This window comes from Schistocerca serialis, chromosome 6, assembly GCF_023864345.2.
Source record: "Schistocerca serialis cubense isolate TAMUIC-IGC-003099 chromosome 6, iqSchSeri2.2, whole genome shotgun sequence".
In the NCBI taxonomy this organism is placed as follows: Eukaryota; Metazoa; Arthropoda; class Insecta; order Orthoptera; family Acrididae; genus Schistocerca; species Schistocerca serialis.
Genome location: NC_064643.1, coordinates 623,533,585 through 623,550,907, shown reverse-complemented (window position 1 = coordinate 623,550,907; position 17,323 = coordinate 623,533,585). Strand labels below are relative to the sequence as shown.

The window sequence follows — 17,323 nt, the reverse complement described above, 5'->3', positions numbered from 1 at the left end:
ATCGGTTGGTGGGACATGTTCTGAGGCATCAAGGGATCACCAATTTAGTATTGGAGGGCAGCGTGGAGGGTAAAAATCGTAGAGTGAGACCAAGAGATGAATACACTAAGCAGATTCAGAAGGATGTAGGTTGCAGTAGGTACTGGGAGATGAAAAAGCTTGCACAGGATAGAGTAGCATGGAGAGCTGCATCAAACCAGTCTCAGGACTGAAGACCACAACAACAACAATCACACTACATCATTCTATCAAATGGACACACAAAATTCTCCTTTAAAAATTGTTTGGAACAAAACACAAACTAATATTTTCTGTTGACTTGGTGACACAGGAAACACATGATGAACGGTATTTGTTTACATGGACTCTGTGTACATGTTGCGAAAAAAAAATAGCAGAACACCAGAGATAATGTGCTTGGTGACTCTTTGGCAAGACACCAGGTCAACCGACAAGAGTTGTTGTTGTGGATCAATACATTAAATTTATGGCCTTCCAAAGCAAGGAAGAAAAGGAAGTATTTTTCTGAAGTTTATCAAATATCTTAAAATTATTTCAGTTGGCTTTGGTCAATTTGATACCAAACCATTCTCTTTCATATCTGTGTCCTGCACAAGATGGGCATTTGAATTATTCTCTAGGAAGCATAATTTCTTGCTGCGACATTTGGGTTAAATGACCTTTTATGTTCCAGAGAGGCTGAGTGCACTGCTTAAAAAGTTATTTGAAACACATGTTTCTGGAGATGTGACAGAAGAGCTTGTCAAAACAGCAGCAAATGGAGATGCACAGAAGTGTGAAGATTCCCTTAAGAGACCTGATGCAGATGTAAACGGTGTATTTGGAGGTCATACAGCTCTGCAGGCTGCAAGCCAGAATGGCCATTTAGAAGTAATCAAAATCTTGCTACGACATAAGGCTGATGTGGAAATAGAGGTTAGTATATATTATGTGTGTCAAATTGAATGCTTACTAGTGCTCAGTGTTTAGTTAACAACTTACAGTATGCTGGAAACATATTTACGTAGACTTTGATGTTGCTTTATAGGATAAAGATGGTGACAGAGCAGTACATCATGCAGCTTTTGGCGACGAACCAGGTGTAATGGAACTCCTTGCTCATGCTGGTGCAGATTTGAATGCTCGAAATAAGAGACGCCAGACTGCTCTACATATTGCTGTGAACAAAGGTCATGTTGGAGTAGTAAAAACACTTCTAGAGCTCGGATGTCATCCCAGCTTACAGGTATTTCTGAATATTCTGCTTCTGGTATTGATTGTTGAAAATAGTTTACTGTATTTATCTGACTATGGAAAGATTTTGCTCAAATCCATAATTCAAAAAATACAGGGTGGTTTTACATTTACAGATAAAGCTTTGGTAGTTGAGGTCACACACAGATTTAACTTGACGATTTCAGAAGGTTGGGAGGGGTACTAGGTTTGCCAAGCACTATGATGAATGTTGCGAGAGAAGTGGTGGATAGCCAGCAAATTTCGTTGTATTACCTACAATCGAAATGCATCCCCCACACCCTGCTTTTTGTGAACATTTACTGCGCTTAAACTGCAGCTTGCTAGAAGCTAATTATAATCGGAATTGAACTGACTTTACAACAGAAAAATACTCAACAATAGTACACATTTCTACAGGAGACAAATTAATACTATCATAAACATGTTCAAACAGAATACACAAGATGCTAGACAAAAAATGAAATGCAAGGTACAACAACAGCACTATGGCTGCTATTGCTCAACAGTGATGTTGATTGTCAAGTTTGGCAAAAATAAGGACACACACTGTTAGCAAGAAGTGTTCGAATTTTTGCCAATTCAGTACAAGGGAACTGAAAAGACAACACATTGTTGATAAATGCGGATATACGTAGGTTGGAACTTAAATAGTGGCAACTATTTATTCACAACCAATTCAAAAGAGTTACATGTTTGCACCTGTTACTGTCCTTCAAAGTAGTCGCCAGTGTTGTGTAGAACCCATTAACAGCTATGTGGAAGGCGTAGTATACCGTTAGCAGAGTCTGTTCTGTTGATGGTGCAAATGGAGCAGTCTACTGGCTGTGGAATCTCTGGAACAGTTCTGAAGCGAATGCCATGAATTGGTTCCTTCATCTTTGGAATCAAATGAAAGTCACAAGGACTTAAGTCCATGGAGTATGGTGGATGGTACAGTACTTCCCAGTCCCATCGACCGAACAGAGCAGCCACAGCTTGTGTTGTTTGCGCCCATACATATTCGTGCAAAATAATGGGTGGGCTGAGCGGAAAGTGTCGCCACTTCTTTTGCAAAGCTGGTCACAGGTGATGCTCCAAAAACGACCAGAACTGTTCCAGTGATTCGACTGGCAGTATACCGCTCATTCGCACCATCAACAAAACAGGCTCTGCTAACGGTATACTACGTCTTCCACATCACTGGCAACGGCTCTACACAACATTGGTGACTACTTTGAAGGACAGTAACGGGTGCAAACATGTAACTCCTTTGTATCGGTTGTGAATAAATAGTTGTTACTATTTATGTTCCAACCCTCGTACAAGTTCATGGTTGGTTCACGCAAACAGTACAACAATTATATTAAGTTATTGGTAATTCATGAAGCAGAAGGCACAGACAACTGCAGAGTAAGAAGAAAATTTTAAGTCACAGAAGTGAATATTCTTAGGGGGGCATCATATGAAGAATATATGAAGGAACACCTGTTCCATATGACAGACTTCCAGGGGACTAAAGCAGGAAGTGTTTCATGAATTGTAGCAGCAGATTGTTTAGTTCATGTGAGAGAAGCATGATGAAAGCTTACATTAGTCATTCAAGAAACTACAGTCTGAGATAAGCTTCATTTCTTGCTCACAATATGCCGGAAAAGGCTACAGAATGCAACTCACTTGCAGCAAGCCTTGTAGCTGCAACAAGGTGCAGTCATCATACAGAAGGTAGCGTCAGTGCTCTCACCCACATGGTAGGCATCTCATCAGCACATGACATCACACATTCATTCATTCATTCATTCATTGTGTTCTGTAGAGCCTACCACGAAGGAGAAACTTCAAGGATGTAGAACAAGTCAATGTATATATTTCCACTAGACAAAAACATCAGAAAAACCTAATGTGTATACTACACCAACAATAAACTATTAATGTAATGCTTAGTGTTAGTCATGCTTGTTGTTGTTGTTGTTGTGGTCTTCAGTCCAGAGACTGGTTTGATGCAGCTCCCCATGCTACTCTATCATGTGCAAGCCTCTTCATCTCCCAGTACCTACTGCAACCTACATCCTTCTGAATCTGTTTAGTGTATTCATCTCTTGGTCTCCCTCTACGATTTTTACCGTCAGTGCTGCCCTCCAGTGCTAAATTGGTAATCCCTTGATGCCTCAGAACATGTCCTACCAACCGATCCCTTCTTCTAGTCAAGTTGTGCCACAAGCTCCTCTTCTCCCCAATTCTGTTCAATACCTCCTCATTAGTTATGTGGTCTACCCATCTAGTCTTCAGCATTCTTTTGTAACACCACATTTCAAAGGCTTCTATTCTCTTCTTGTCCAAACTATTTATCGTCCATGTTTCACTTCCACTGGCTACACTCCACAGAAATACTTTCAGAAAAGACTTCCTGACATTTAAATCTATACTCGATGTTAACAAATTTCTCTTTTCAGCAATGCTTTCCTTGCCATTGCCAGCCTACATTTTATTTCATCTCTACTTCGACCACCATCAGTTAGTTTGCTCCATCAGTTAGTTTGCTCCCCTAATAGCAAAATTCATTTACTACTTTAAGTGTCTCATTTCCTAATCTAATTACCTCAGCATCACCTGATTTGATTCGAGTACATTCCATTATCCTCATTTTGCTTTTGTTGATGTTCATCTTATATCCTCCTTTCAAGACACTGCCCATTCCGTTCAACTGCTCTTCCAAGTCCTTTGCTGTCTCTGACAGTATTACAATGTCATCGGCGAACCTCAAAGTTTTTATTTCTTCTCCATGGATTTTAATACCTACTCCGAATCTTTCTTTTGTTTCTTTTACTGCTTGCTCAATATACAGATTGAATAACATTGGGGACAGGCTACAACCCTGTCTCGCTCCCTTCCCAACTGCTGCCTCCCTTTCATGCCCCTCGACTCTTATAACTGCCATCTGGTTTCTGTACAAATTGTAAATAGCCTTTCGCTCCCTGTATTTTACCCCTGCCACCTTCAGAATTTGAAAGAGAGTATTCCAGTCAACATTGTCAAAAGCTTTCTCTAAGTCTACAAATGCTAGAAACGTAGGTTTGCCTTTTCTTAATCTACCTTCAAAGGTAAGTCGTAGGGTCAGTATTGCCTCGCCTGTTCCAATATTTCTACGGAATCCAAACTGATCTTCCCCAACGTCGGCTTCTACCAGTTTTTGCATTCGTCTGTAAAGAATTCATGTTAGTATTTTGCAGCCGTGACGTATTGAACTGATAGTTCGGTAATTTTCACATCTGTCTACACCTGCTTTTTTTGGGATTGGAATTATTATATTCTTCTTGAAGTCTGAGGATATTTTGCCTGTCTCATACATCTTGCTAACCAGATGGTAGAGTTTTGTCAGGGCTGGCTCTCCCAAGGCTATCAGTAGTTCTAATGGAATGTTTATCATATCTCCCATTTCATCATCATATACATGCTCTTCCATTTCCATAATATTGTCCTCAAGTACACCGCCCTTGTATAGACCCTTTATATACCGTATTTACTCGAATCTAAGCCGCACTCGAATCTAAGCCGCACCTGAAAAATGAGACTCGAAATCAAGGAAAAAAAAAAATTTCCCGAATCTAAGCCGCACCTGAAATTTGAGACTCGAAATTCAAGGGGGGAGAGAAATTTTTGGCCGCACCTCGAAACCAAAACAAAGTTGGTACATTGTAATATGAGACACAATTTAGGTTGAATGAATGACGATACAGCTACAGTAGTTTGGTTCGAGTCATAAGCTTAGCAGTTAAACTTTACCAGGTAGCCATTGCTATGTGTCAGGCGCTCCGTCCGTGTTTATGTGGGTACCCTTCCTTTTTCACGTGCTTCGTCTGGTTTGAATTGACTGCTTATTTTTCTTTGATCTGATATGTGCCGTTCTCTTTGTTATAGGTGTTGACGTCACTCTAAGCTGAAGATGCATTACTGTACTGTGTCATGCATTGTTTGTCGCATTCTGATAATGAGTGTTTACGGCCTATCGCAGCTCGCGGCATGGCTTGCTTTTGTGCGTGCTACCACCGCTTACAATTAAAGAATGGAATCGTCTCATTAGCGAAACAATGGCACGAGACTGCTATTTGTTGTTACTTACACTGCTGCTTTCTTTGATAATGATCAACAAGAACCAAATAATAGACTGCGTATGATAGAAGATGTTCTGAACAAGAGTTTAGAGAAAATTTTTCTCCGTTTGAAAATCTTTGCAGACATTATATTCTGCACAGAAATTAGAGTCGTCTTAGATTTAAAAATCTAGTCAATTGCCGTGCTTCATTTCTGACTGTATCACTATTACGCATAAGAATAATACGAATATAAACATGACATGATATGTATATTCTTCCGCGTTTGCTGTTGTCTCATTCTAGTTTCGTAGTTTATTAGGCAGAAAGGATTAAAATGAGAAAGCAGCAAACATGAAAGAATACATGGCAAAATGTTTATATTCGTATTATTCTTATGGTGAAGCGAATACCGCATGTGATTCACAATTCATAAAAGTTCCTATTAGCAACCATCTCTGCTCACAGGTAGGAAAAAATTCAGAACGTAGAGTTGGCCGTATTGACAAACATCCCTGAACAGTCTCGCCAATTGGATTTTCGTAGTACATTGAAACGCTGCAACATTCGAAGATGAACAATACGGAATTTGTATCTACTTCGATGGATAATGTATGAAAACGCAGTGGTCGAAACTCGGGGCGGAGGAAAAAAAGCTTGTCTTCCACCTTTTTTTTTAAATTTATTTACTGACGCAGAGGTTTTGGCGCCAGTATTTATCATTGTGCCTGCAAAGCATGCCTGTGTAGCGCTACATAGGAGGATGCTAAGTTCACCCAACCTGGATATGATGTGACGTCATTATGACGTATATACGCTTTAGTCGATTAACACACCTATCGACTTTTTTACGAACGTTCGAGATTCTAAACTGTCGTCAGCTAGTGGTTTGTTTTGACACGTGCGATTCTGAAAACAGCTCAGTGTGGCAGCGTATATGTATTTCGCCAAAATAAAAGTAAAAGAGCTGGATATTAATAGAAATATTCCTGACCGTGGCCTTGAAAACGCCACGTAAAAAAGTGAAGTCTTCTTATGTCTTCTTATGTCCCCATCAGATTAGATTGTGTGATTGTTGTATTGAATGCTTACGCCGAAAATAATATTTATTTATTATCAACATTTTAGTATGATTTCATACAATTGGTCTTGTCAGTACATATTAGATTGTAGCAGCATACTCTTGCTGACTTTTTTTTCTTAATTTATATAGCTGAAAGAGTTTGTTAGCTAAGTCATTTATATGTCCATCCCAAGATAGTCTTTTATCAACCAAAATTCCAAGTAATTTTACACTCGGACCGCAGAGACAGGTACCTTAGTGTCCAGTAATGACTGATGTGTAGAATAATTGAATTTCGAACTTAAAAAGAAAAATATGAGGCATTGTTGAAGAAAAATCTTCGACCGGAGATGAAATTCAAAGGGAAGTGGATTTCTCAATGTAATCTTAACCAAAGGTTAGTGTCTAGTACTGATTGACGTATGAAATGATTGAATGCAGTGTCAAAGCATTCCATGGTGGTATGATAGTGTCAAAGCATTCCATGGTGGTAAGCTTTTCTCTCATTAGTCTCTCGAATGCTGAACACATAATTAGAGACGAGCAAACGAAAAACAACGCACAGGACACAAACACAGTGCAATACACGATTTAAACGCAAGGAACGCAAAACACATTTAAACGAATGGCGCAGAGCACAGCTCTACCCTGTCACAATCTCTCGAAAGTTCACAAAAGTCGAATAGTCGATATACGGTTTCTATCGTTTTCGATGTAGCGTGTATACGTCATAATGACGTCACATCGTATCCAAGTCTGGTGAACTTAGCATCCTCCCGCTACATATATATTCGACAGCAGAAGTTAGTTGTGGCGGCCCCTACAAACATTTTTCAGAACTTCCGCTTACTTTGCACTCGATTCTAAGCCGCAGGTGGTTTTTTGGATTGAAAAAACCGGAAAAAAGTGCGGGTTAGATTCGAGTAAATACGGTACTCCTTCCACCTTTCTGCTTTCCCTTCTTTGCTTAGAACTGGGTTTCCATCTGAGCTCTTGATATTCATACAGGTGGTTCTCATTTCTCTAAAAGTTTCTTTAATTTTTCTGTAGGTAGTATCTATCTTACGCCAAGTCATGTATGCCTCTACATCCTTACATTTGTCCTCTAGCCATCCCTGCTTAGCCATTTTGCACTTCCTGTCAATCTCATTTTTGAGACGTTTGTATTCCTTTTTGCCTGCTTCATTTACTGCATTTTTATATTTTCTCCTTTCATCAATTAAATTCAATATTTCTTCAGTTACCCAAGGATTTCTACTAGCCCTTGTCTTTTTACCTACTTGATCCTCTGCTGCCTTCACTATTTCATCTCTCAAAGCTACCCATTCTCAATCTGCTGTATTTCTTTCCCCGATTCTTGTCAATCGTTCTCTTATGCTCTCCCTGAAACTCTGTACAACCTCTGGTTTAGTCAGTTTATCCAGGTGTCATCTCCTTAAATTCCCACCCTTTTGCAGTTTCTTCAGTTTTAATCTCCAGTTCATAACCAATTGTGGTCACAGTCCACATCTCCCCCTGGAAATGTCTTACAATTTAAAACCTGGTTCCTAAATCTCTGTCTTACCATTATATAATCTATCCGAATTCTTCCACTATCTCCAGGCCTCTTCCACTTCTGCCACTTAAATTTACTGAAAGCTACTGCTGTGAAAGAAAGCTGCCGTCTCTTCAGTTTTGTTACACAGCTGCTGTTTGTCTGCTGTTAGCAGCTTAAGAGTTACTTGATTTCAGTGGTATTTTTCAAAGAAAACATTTTTACATCTATATGTATTGAATCCTATTTATAATTCATTATAACTTGCTGCACAGCATACAACAAATGCTTTTGCTATGGAGCTAACAGAACTGTTCAGTCCCTGATTCTAAATATTCATATAATTTTTTTGACTGCCTGTCTATTGATCTTATAATATAACGTTAATATATATTCAGATCATTTGTAGAAACAGTGGATAGTGAGAAAGGCTTTCAATTTTTATTGGAATTGGTAGATATGCTTAATTTCTTACTTTACATTAGATGGGTGCTTCTTGAATGTCATATCACCAGAGCACATAACTCCACTCTGATCCCTTTACAAGGAGGCAAAGTCTGCATGAAAATTATTTTTGTGTCCTGTGTTGTGACTTGTGCATCACAGCTCAGTTGAAACTGATTTTTATTATTGGCAACAAAGACTATTAATGACTCAGTGTATTGGGAAGCAAGTGTAAGAATTTCTAGATCCTTAAAAATGCTCATGCAGGGTGTACAATTATATACTTTAGACAATATTCTAATTGTTTCTTCTCCTGAACAAACACCTCATTTATTTTGCGTGCTGCCCCAGAAGACAACAGGGAATGAAAACATGCATAATAAGGCAACACTTTTGCTTTCAGAGCAACACAGTGAGAGACACTTCTAAGGGCATAAGATGCTGCAGTGAGCTTCTTGACAAGGTTATCCATGTGTTGACTACATTTTAACTTGTTATCCGTGAGTTCTACACCCTGTGCTTCATTCCGTTAAATATCTACTTCTTTTAATGATTGAACATTGTTGACTGAGGAACTCACTGAATGGAGCAATATGTTTGTTCTCTGATGGATGATGATTTAGAATCAAGCTTCAGAGTAGTCAAGTTTCCATGTGGAGAGTGAGTGGAATGCAAAATATCATGTTTTGCATGAAGTCGTCAAGTAACTCGGTAACTGATTATGTGAGCAGAATCAATAATGATAGACATAAGGTCTTCCTTATCATCCAAAAATTTGACAGCTTGAAAATATACTGGAGGTCTTATCTGAACTTTTGTTCTACCAGGTGATGATTTGTTTTTCTACTTGTGCACTGCAGTTTGTGAAAATCACAAGAGAAACAGTGGTAGATGTGGCTGAAGTGAATTTTGTAACACAGGTATCTAAACATAAGATTGTATAACTGATCTTGCTCTCTGCCTTTAAAACTTCTTTACCGTGTGAAATCCTAAGGCGCTACAATTAGAGCCTCTGTGTATCATGACCTTATGAAATTGGGCTGTAGAGGATGGAAAGCATGAATGTTGGATTATGTTGATTGACGGAGAATTTTTGAAGAGGCCGTGGCTCACAGTGAACTATAGAGCTGAAGGAGAAGGAGAAGAAGAAGAAGTATATTGGCACAGAATTGTAGAGGTCATTGATATGTCCATAGGAATCTTCTGCTAATCGTTTGTATGTAAGTTCACAAAGCATCAACAGTGGTTGCCAAAGGACAGTGATGAATGAACTGCCAACCAGCCCTCTCTGAAACATGTTTTGTGGGTAGCGTGATGGGCAGGAGACAGAATAGGTGAGCAGGGCTACCCCAAATTCTCTGAAAAAGGCTTGCATATTCCATACCCGAGAAGAATGAGCATTGTCTTGCTGGAATATGGCTTAGAGTTGGCTGAAGAAGGATTGATAATGTCAGTAAACTTTGAGCATGACGTAGGTTGCAAATAATCAAGTAATATAGTACCATGAAAGGAGATTGGTGAATTGGTATCATTAGGAGAGAGTTGTGTACTCTGAATATGGCCAATTTCCATGTTTAGGAAATGGTACGTAGCATTAAAGCAAAGATCATGTTCACAGCAATGGTTTTCTGTAGCTTAATATAGCATCATTTGTGTGCAATACAGTTTTCCTTGCACCACAGGTTGAAGAGAATATATGTGTTTGAATGTTGATGCAATGCCAACTGAGGAAAACCTCACAGGAATATGAGCTGCTTCCTGCTCAGCGCCACACAGTCATTAGCAGAGCAAAATAAATATTTCAGCTGTTATTTCAGAGGTATACACTCAGTTACATGGATCAGGCCATTGAAATAAGCTTTTATCTGCATTCTCATTGTAAAAATGCAAGACTCAAATTTTGTAACAGTAGCATTGAAGTCGATGTCTAGCCACAAAATTTACGCTTTCTGTAACTGTCCTAAATCAGTCAAGGCAATTGCTGGGAAGATAACTGTGAAAAGTACACAGACAATGTATTTCCACATCTCTGTCCAGCTTCAGCTTCTGCTTAGTCACTAATGACGTCATAGCTGATGGTTTGCGAAACACTAATCATCCTTCCTTTTTTATTTTTGTATGTGAGCTAAATGATATCCAATTACAGTATCATAAAATGTGTGAAAATTGAGAACCAAAATGTCTTACAAATGTGAGGAAACCTCACTGAATTGGACTAATTTTGCTACATCTGATTCTCTGTGGACAGGGTTACAGAGGATGAAACATTGTGCAAGCACTATGAAGTACTGGTTTGTATTAAATATAACATGCATTGCCACATCCTCCAAAGTATACTATAGTAATTATTGTTTTAAGCAATGTGATACTGACTCAGGGGGCCCATTATTATGCCACTTTGTGAGAACCTATTTGCTCAGTTCATTACTCTGATACCTTTATACTGACTTGAGCCATGCCATTAAGAACAAGTAACCTTGACATTTTCATGAATACGTCAAATTGTTGCCAGAGAATGCACATTCAACTTGAAGGTTTGCATGCAAGAAATTGTTGTATTCATGACTTGGCTGTGTAAGCTGCCACATTATTGTCCACAATCCTGATATATGGCTTTGTGGTATCTAGATTTTTGGAAGATGGAAAAATTGTTGGAGAGAACACTAGTTTGAAATAGGTAGAGGAGTAATTCTGTCAGTGATTCAGTCTACAGACTAACTAAAATATTTTGAAGAACAAGGTGTGAGAATTGTTGTTCAACTGATTCCATATGAAGTGGACAACCAGCATCAGCAGTGTTTCTGCTCCAGAAATTTCAGAGTGAACAAATAATGTTGTCGAATCAAGTCGAAGAGAAGACTGTGTGTGCAACTTTAGGTGTTGTGCTCTTTGGAGATGGAATATTACCTACAATAAATGTAGGAAACTTCGTACCTACCAAAACTGAAATTTCTCGTTGTATGTAGAGGCAAACTTTGCCAGTAGAAATGTTAGTTGAATTAGTGTATTAAGAAATGTTTAGATTTATTTCTGTTTTGAGGCCACATAATTACAGAATTTCGCATAAATGAAGTGTTTCAACTCGGATAGAAGCAGTTAAGGGCTACCTAATAAGAAATGGTTACTGTATGCTTCAGATTTATTTAAAATTAATTGCGAAAATCGTGGTAGGGCTGTGTGTTATTTTCAGTGAAATCCCTGATACAATAATTTTTTTGTGGGAACCTTTTGGACTTTTTAATTCTCTCTCTCTCTCTCTTCTTTTTTTTATGGGAAACGTATTATGATATTTTGTAGTAATGAATATATCGTGCTTTCTGAGGAAACTGACACACAGAAAAGCCGATAGTATGAGCTGTTCTCAAGAGAAAACATCATTTAAATATATCCTCTATTCTTCTTGTTTTGCAAGTCACAGCTGTTTGAAGTATTAGGAATGAAAAAAAGGGGTGTTATTGTTGTGTATTATGTTAAGTTCTTGGTCTGAAATGCCACTGTCACCTTATATCCGTTTTATACCTCATGTACAATGCACTGGGTGAACAAGGTGGTCCAGTGGTTAAAGCACTAGAATGGCATTTGGAAATAGGTGCTCAGACTCTGCCTCTACTGATAACTGTCAGTGGGACATTAAGCCATAATCCTTCCTTCCTTCCTTCCTTATTTCAATGTATTAAAGTTGGGAGTGGCATTTTAAAACATGAATTGTAAAGGGAAATAGAGGATAGAAAAAGAGAACCAGAATAATTTACCATTACATGCACTGTTCCCATTCTTGAGTCAGTTTTAGTTAGTTTCATGTTCCATGGATCATATGCTTGACAAAATGTGATGATGTGATTTGACTCACATTCACATTGCAAATTAATTTGTAATTTTTTAAAAAGTATATACAGATATGAATTAGTAATACCTTCACACCGTCTTTTACACATTACAGTAATAGAAATTCTTCTGCAGAATAAGAGGAGTTGTCGAGAAGAAACTCTTTCAGATTGTTTTCAGATATTACTTTGCTGTCTGTCAGACACTTTATAATCACTGGGTAAGTGATCAAACGTTGCAGTTGCAGCAATGTGCACCCCTTATTATGCTAAAGACAATGTTGAGTAATAAATGTTGTTTTTCGTTCTGGTATTATATGTACGCCACTGTTCCTTTTGAACTGTAATGAGTTATATACAATAGATTTTATGAAGGAATAATTATACTGTGAAGCAGTAGTCAGAATACCCACCTCCTAAAGCAGATGTCTACAAGATGATCCCGAGTGAGCACTGCAAATTATTCATACAGCATGTCTTTTAGCAATGAAGACTTACCCCAGAACATTATTCCGTAGTGTATTATTGAATGACAATGTGCAAAATGTATCAACTTACTGATTTGTGTGCCCCCAAGCTTTGCAATGAGTCTAATTGCAAATGCGGCTGAACTAAGTTGTTTTAGAAGTTCAGAAATATGCTTTTTCCAGTTCAAATGCTCAGCAGTATGGACACCTAAGAATTTTGAAGCTTCCACCATATTTATTATTTTCTTGCTTGTGTTACACTATTGGTGTAGTATGCTAGTTTGGAGAACTGAATATGGTGTGTCTTTTTAAAACTGAGGGTGAGGCCATTGTGTGCTGGATCCGAGTTCGAGTCTTGGTCCGGCACATGGAAGTTTCATATCAGTGCACACTCTGCTGCTGAGTGAAAATCTCACTCTGGAAACATCCCCCAGGCTGTGGCTAAGCCATGTCTCTGCAATATCCTTTCTTCCAGGTGTGCTAGTTCTGCAAGGTTCGCAGAAGAGGTTCTGTGTTGTTAGGAAGGTAGGAGATGAGGTACTGGCAGAATTGAAGCTATGAGGATGGGTCATGAGTCATGCTTGGATAGCTCAGTTGGTAGAGCACTTACCCGCGAAAGGCAAAGGTCTCGAGTTCGAGCCTCAGTCTGGCATACAATTTTAATTTGACAGGAAGTTTCATGTCAGTACACACTCTGCTGCAGAGTGAAAATTCTCACTCTGTAATCAACAACATTGTACTGTAATCACCAACATTGTTGGTTCACCTAAAAGGATGAGGTTATTGTACAACTGGCACTATTCGTGAGAACTGTCTGCCTAAAGAATGTCAACTTATAACCTCTAAGCCAATGTACAAAAGGAATAAGAGAGGAGATTTTGATTACAAGAGAAGCAAAAAAAGTGGAATGATTATTACTAGATGGCTAGTTAATTCTGCAGTAACAATTGCTTCGACCAGCCATGTGATCAGTCCAGTAAACTCTGTGAGCCGATATTTAAGACAAGAGACAAAAAGAATACTTGTAATGTGGCAACATGTTATTGGAGAATACAGCAAAAATATTGGGGGGGAACTGACCTAATGGACAAAGATACAGCAATGTATAGAGTGAACATCAGAGGAAAGAAATGGTGGTGGCCAATTTTTAGATGGGCGCTGGATGTGTCTGTATGTAATGTGTGGCTTCTCTGCAGGAAGACAGGTATGAATATATCACTTCTGCAGTTTCAGCACCACATTGTGAAATGTTACCTAGCTTCCATTGCAACAATCCCTAGAGGTCCTGGCCACCCTGCCAGTAATCGATATCAAGGTAGAGTGCTGTATGACATCAAATACGATGAAAAAAAGTCATCTGTTAGCTGTGGTGCCACAGAAACAAAGAAAATGGTGCAAAGGAACTCCAAGAATGTGATGTTGGTTTGTGCATAGTGTGTTTTGTACCATATCATAGAGAATGGATGCTGTTGCCCAAACATAATGTAAATGACATACACTTCTGTCATTTACTTTACTTGAAATGCATGATCTGCCTAGTGTGACATACATGTTACACCCTCTCTTTCTTAAATTTTAATTACTTTCTTGTTTAGCTAGTTTTAGTATGTTTCTTTAATGACAATGAACAAATAAATATCTGATTTGTAAAAAAGAAGTGAAAATTAATTCAGGCTGAAATGGGTTGATACTTGTTTCATAGATATTGAATATGACACTCTGTTATGATGTGGAACATGACAATTTAACAGAAGGTTTATTTATAAGACATTATTCATTTTTTTTTTAATTGTAAAGTACTATTTACATCTAAAAATTCGTCTATTGAGTAGACAGTGTTATCATTCAGAAAGCCTTTTAATTCGTTTTTAAACTCTGGTTAGATGTCTGTATGATTTTTGATGCTATTCAGTAACTCACCAAAGACTTTTGTGGCAGCATAATTCACGTACTTCTGTGCCAAAGTTAGATTTAACTGAAAATAGTGAAGATCAAAATTTCTCCCAGTGTTTTAGCTTTGCACATTGCTTTTGATTTTGAATTGGAATGGGTTGTTCATAACAAATTTTATAAGTGAATATATATGTTGTGAAGCTACAGCGAATATCCTTGGTTTCTTAAATAAATATCTGCAAGATGATCTTGGGCAGGCTCCAATTATTATTCTGATTACACACTTTTTACCTTAATAATCAATTACAGCAAAATATGATGCCAAACGAAAGCAGTGAAAGAATATAGGCAAAGCAAGCTAATTTAGTGGTACATTCATTGCCAAAATATGCAGTAATCCTAATAGTAACTGAGCTCAGACATTCAGGCACATCATCAATTTGTTTCTTCCAGTTCGGTCTCTTATCAGTGCATGCACCTAAAAATTTTGAGTATTCTTCCTTAGTCACAGATTTCTGTTCAAAGTCCACATTTCTCAATGGTGTTATGTCATGTACTGTACAGAACTGTATATACTGTGTTCTATCAAAATTTAATGAGAGTCCATGACATTATTTACAATTTCCTCAGCTAATTCTCAAATGCTGGGTGTGCTTGCTACTCTTGTATCGTCAGCAGAAAGAATTAGCTTTGCTTTGTCATGAATACAGAGTGGTAAGTCATTAATATATTGAGTGATTTGTTCTAAATTGAGATGACTAGATTTCCCAGAAATGATGCCTTATGTGAAAAAAAAGTGTTCTAGGTGAAAAGTTAATATTAGCAAAGGAGATATCTGTCTGTGCCACAACTGGTCACCTCCTAACCACCATTGCTGCCTGGGTGGGGTCAGCTTTGTATTTTCAAATGTGAACCCCCCCCCCCCCCCCCCCCCATTTTTATTGCATATTCAGATACTAAACCAAAAAACTGTTGTTTTTGTATTTGTGGTAGATGGTGCTGTCATTGACAGATACCAAGTGTGTGTGTTTTTGCAATTAGGAACCAAGCATTTGATTGTACATTTCAATTATGATATAAATGTAAACCATTGTGTTCATCATTTGATTTAGTGTTGCTGATAGCTATTTCAATATCTGTGTAATGTAATTGTATAGATAAAAAATCTACTCACCAATTGGGGCAGGACAACATACACACAAAAAAAAGTTTTACTTATGCAGGCCTTTGGAGGGAGTCGCTCCTTCTGGCAGAAGGGTTGAAAGGGGAGGAAGAGGGTGAAGAGGAAAGAAACTAGAGAGATTTAGGAAAAGGGGTAGAGTTTGGAAAAGTCACCCAGATCCCTGGGTTGGGGGAGATCTACCAGACAGGATGAGGAGGAAGGACTGATTGTTGTGGGCTACACAGGATGAGATTTGAAAACCTGAGAACTTGAAGGTAGAATACAGGGTAACATGCAACACAGAGAATTAATAAGGGTGAAGAGATAAGTACCTTGTATGTAACAGAGAAGGGAGGGAGATGGCGAAAAATAGACAGATCAGAAAATGAAATATGTAGAAATGTAAAATAAAACTAAAATGGAGTGAAGAACAGAGTAGGTATTGTGAAGAAATGCTGAGACAATATCCTGCAACAGGATACTGTGTGTTGCCAATATATACCCTCTGCCTATGCCCATTCAACCTAACTGATAACTTGGTGGTAATCGTGCTGACGTAAAAGGCTAAACATTATTTACATAACAGCTGATGTATGACATGTCGTTTCGCAGGTGGCTCTATCTTTGATAGTACATGTTTTGCCAGTTGCATGGCTGGTAAGAGAGTGCATAGGGCAAGTCTTGCAGCAGGGACGATCACAGGGGTAGGAACCACAGGGTAGGGAGATGGGTGCAAAAGAAGCATAGGGTCTGACAAGGATATTGCAGAGATTGGGAGGGCATTGAAACACTATTCTAGGTGCAGTTGGCAAAATCTCAGGTTGAATGGATCTCATTTCACTGCATGATTTTAGGAAATCATAGCCTTGTCGAAGTAGCTAATTAATACCTTCAAGACCAGGATAATACTGAGTGACAAGTAGTGTGCTCCCATGTTGTTCACTGCATGATTTTAGGAAATCATAGCCTTGTCGAAGTAGCTAATTAATACCTTCAAGACCAGGATAATACTGAGTGACTAGTGTGCTACCATGTTGTTTTTTGAAAGGATCAGCAATACCAGGATTGGATGTGATAGCCCTGTGACCATCCCTCTGCAGGACTTGCACTATGCACTCTTCTACCACCACTTACACCAGCGCCGTAAGTGGCAAAACATATACTATCAAAGGGAGAGCCACCTGTGAAACATCACATCATAAACTAGCTATTATGTAAGCACTGTTTGGCCTTTTACAGTGGCATGACTACCACAGAGTTAACAGTTTGTATGAATGAGAATAGGCAGAGGGTGTATACCAGCAAGACACAATGTACTGTTGCAGAGCATGTTCTACAACGTGACAGTCGTGGCCTCGGTGTCGGTTTCACCACACATGCCATCTGGATTCTTTCTCGAGACACCAGTTTCTCAGAAATCCACAAATGAGAACTAGCACTACAACATGTCCTTAATTTATGTTAGTTTCTTCTGTCTGAGCAGTTCTTCACCGTAACTACTCCTTTCTTCATTCCATTTTAGTTTTCTACATCTTTCATTTTCTGACCTGTCCATTTTTTACCATCCCCCACCCACCTCTGTTACGCACAATACAATTAGCTTTTCACTCTT

At 38.5% G+C, this 17,323-nt stretch overlaps 1 protein-coding gene across 3 annotated transcripts in view; it reads left to right on the top strand.

Annotated features, from left to right (window-relative positions):
- Positions 1-17,323, top strand: part of LOC126484412 (E3 ubiquitin-protein ligase mib1) — a 631,979-nt gene that overhangs the window by 72,415 nt on the left and 542,241 nt on the right. For all 3 annotated transcript variants that reach the window (XM_050107920.1, XM_050107919.1, XM_050107921.1), the window contains exons 9-10: positions 695-936; positions 1,049-1,246. In XM_050107920.1, the coding sequence (XP_049963877.1) occupies positions 695-936; positions 1,049-1,246 (440 nt within the window). The remainder of the gene's footprint in view (positions 1-694; positions 937-1,048; positions 1,247-17,323) is intronic.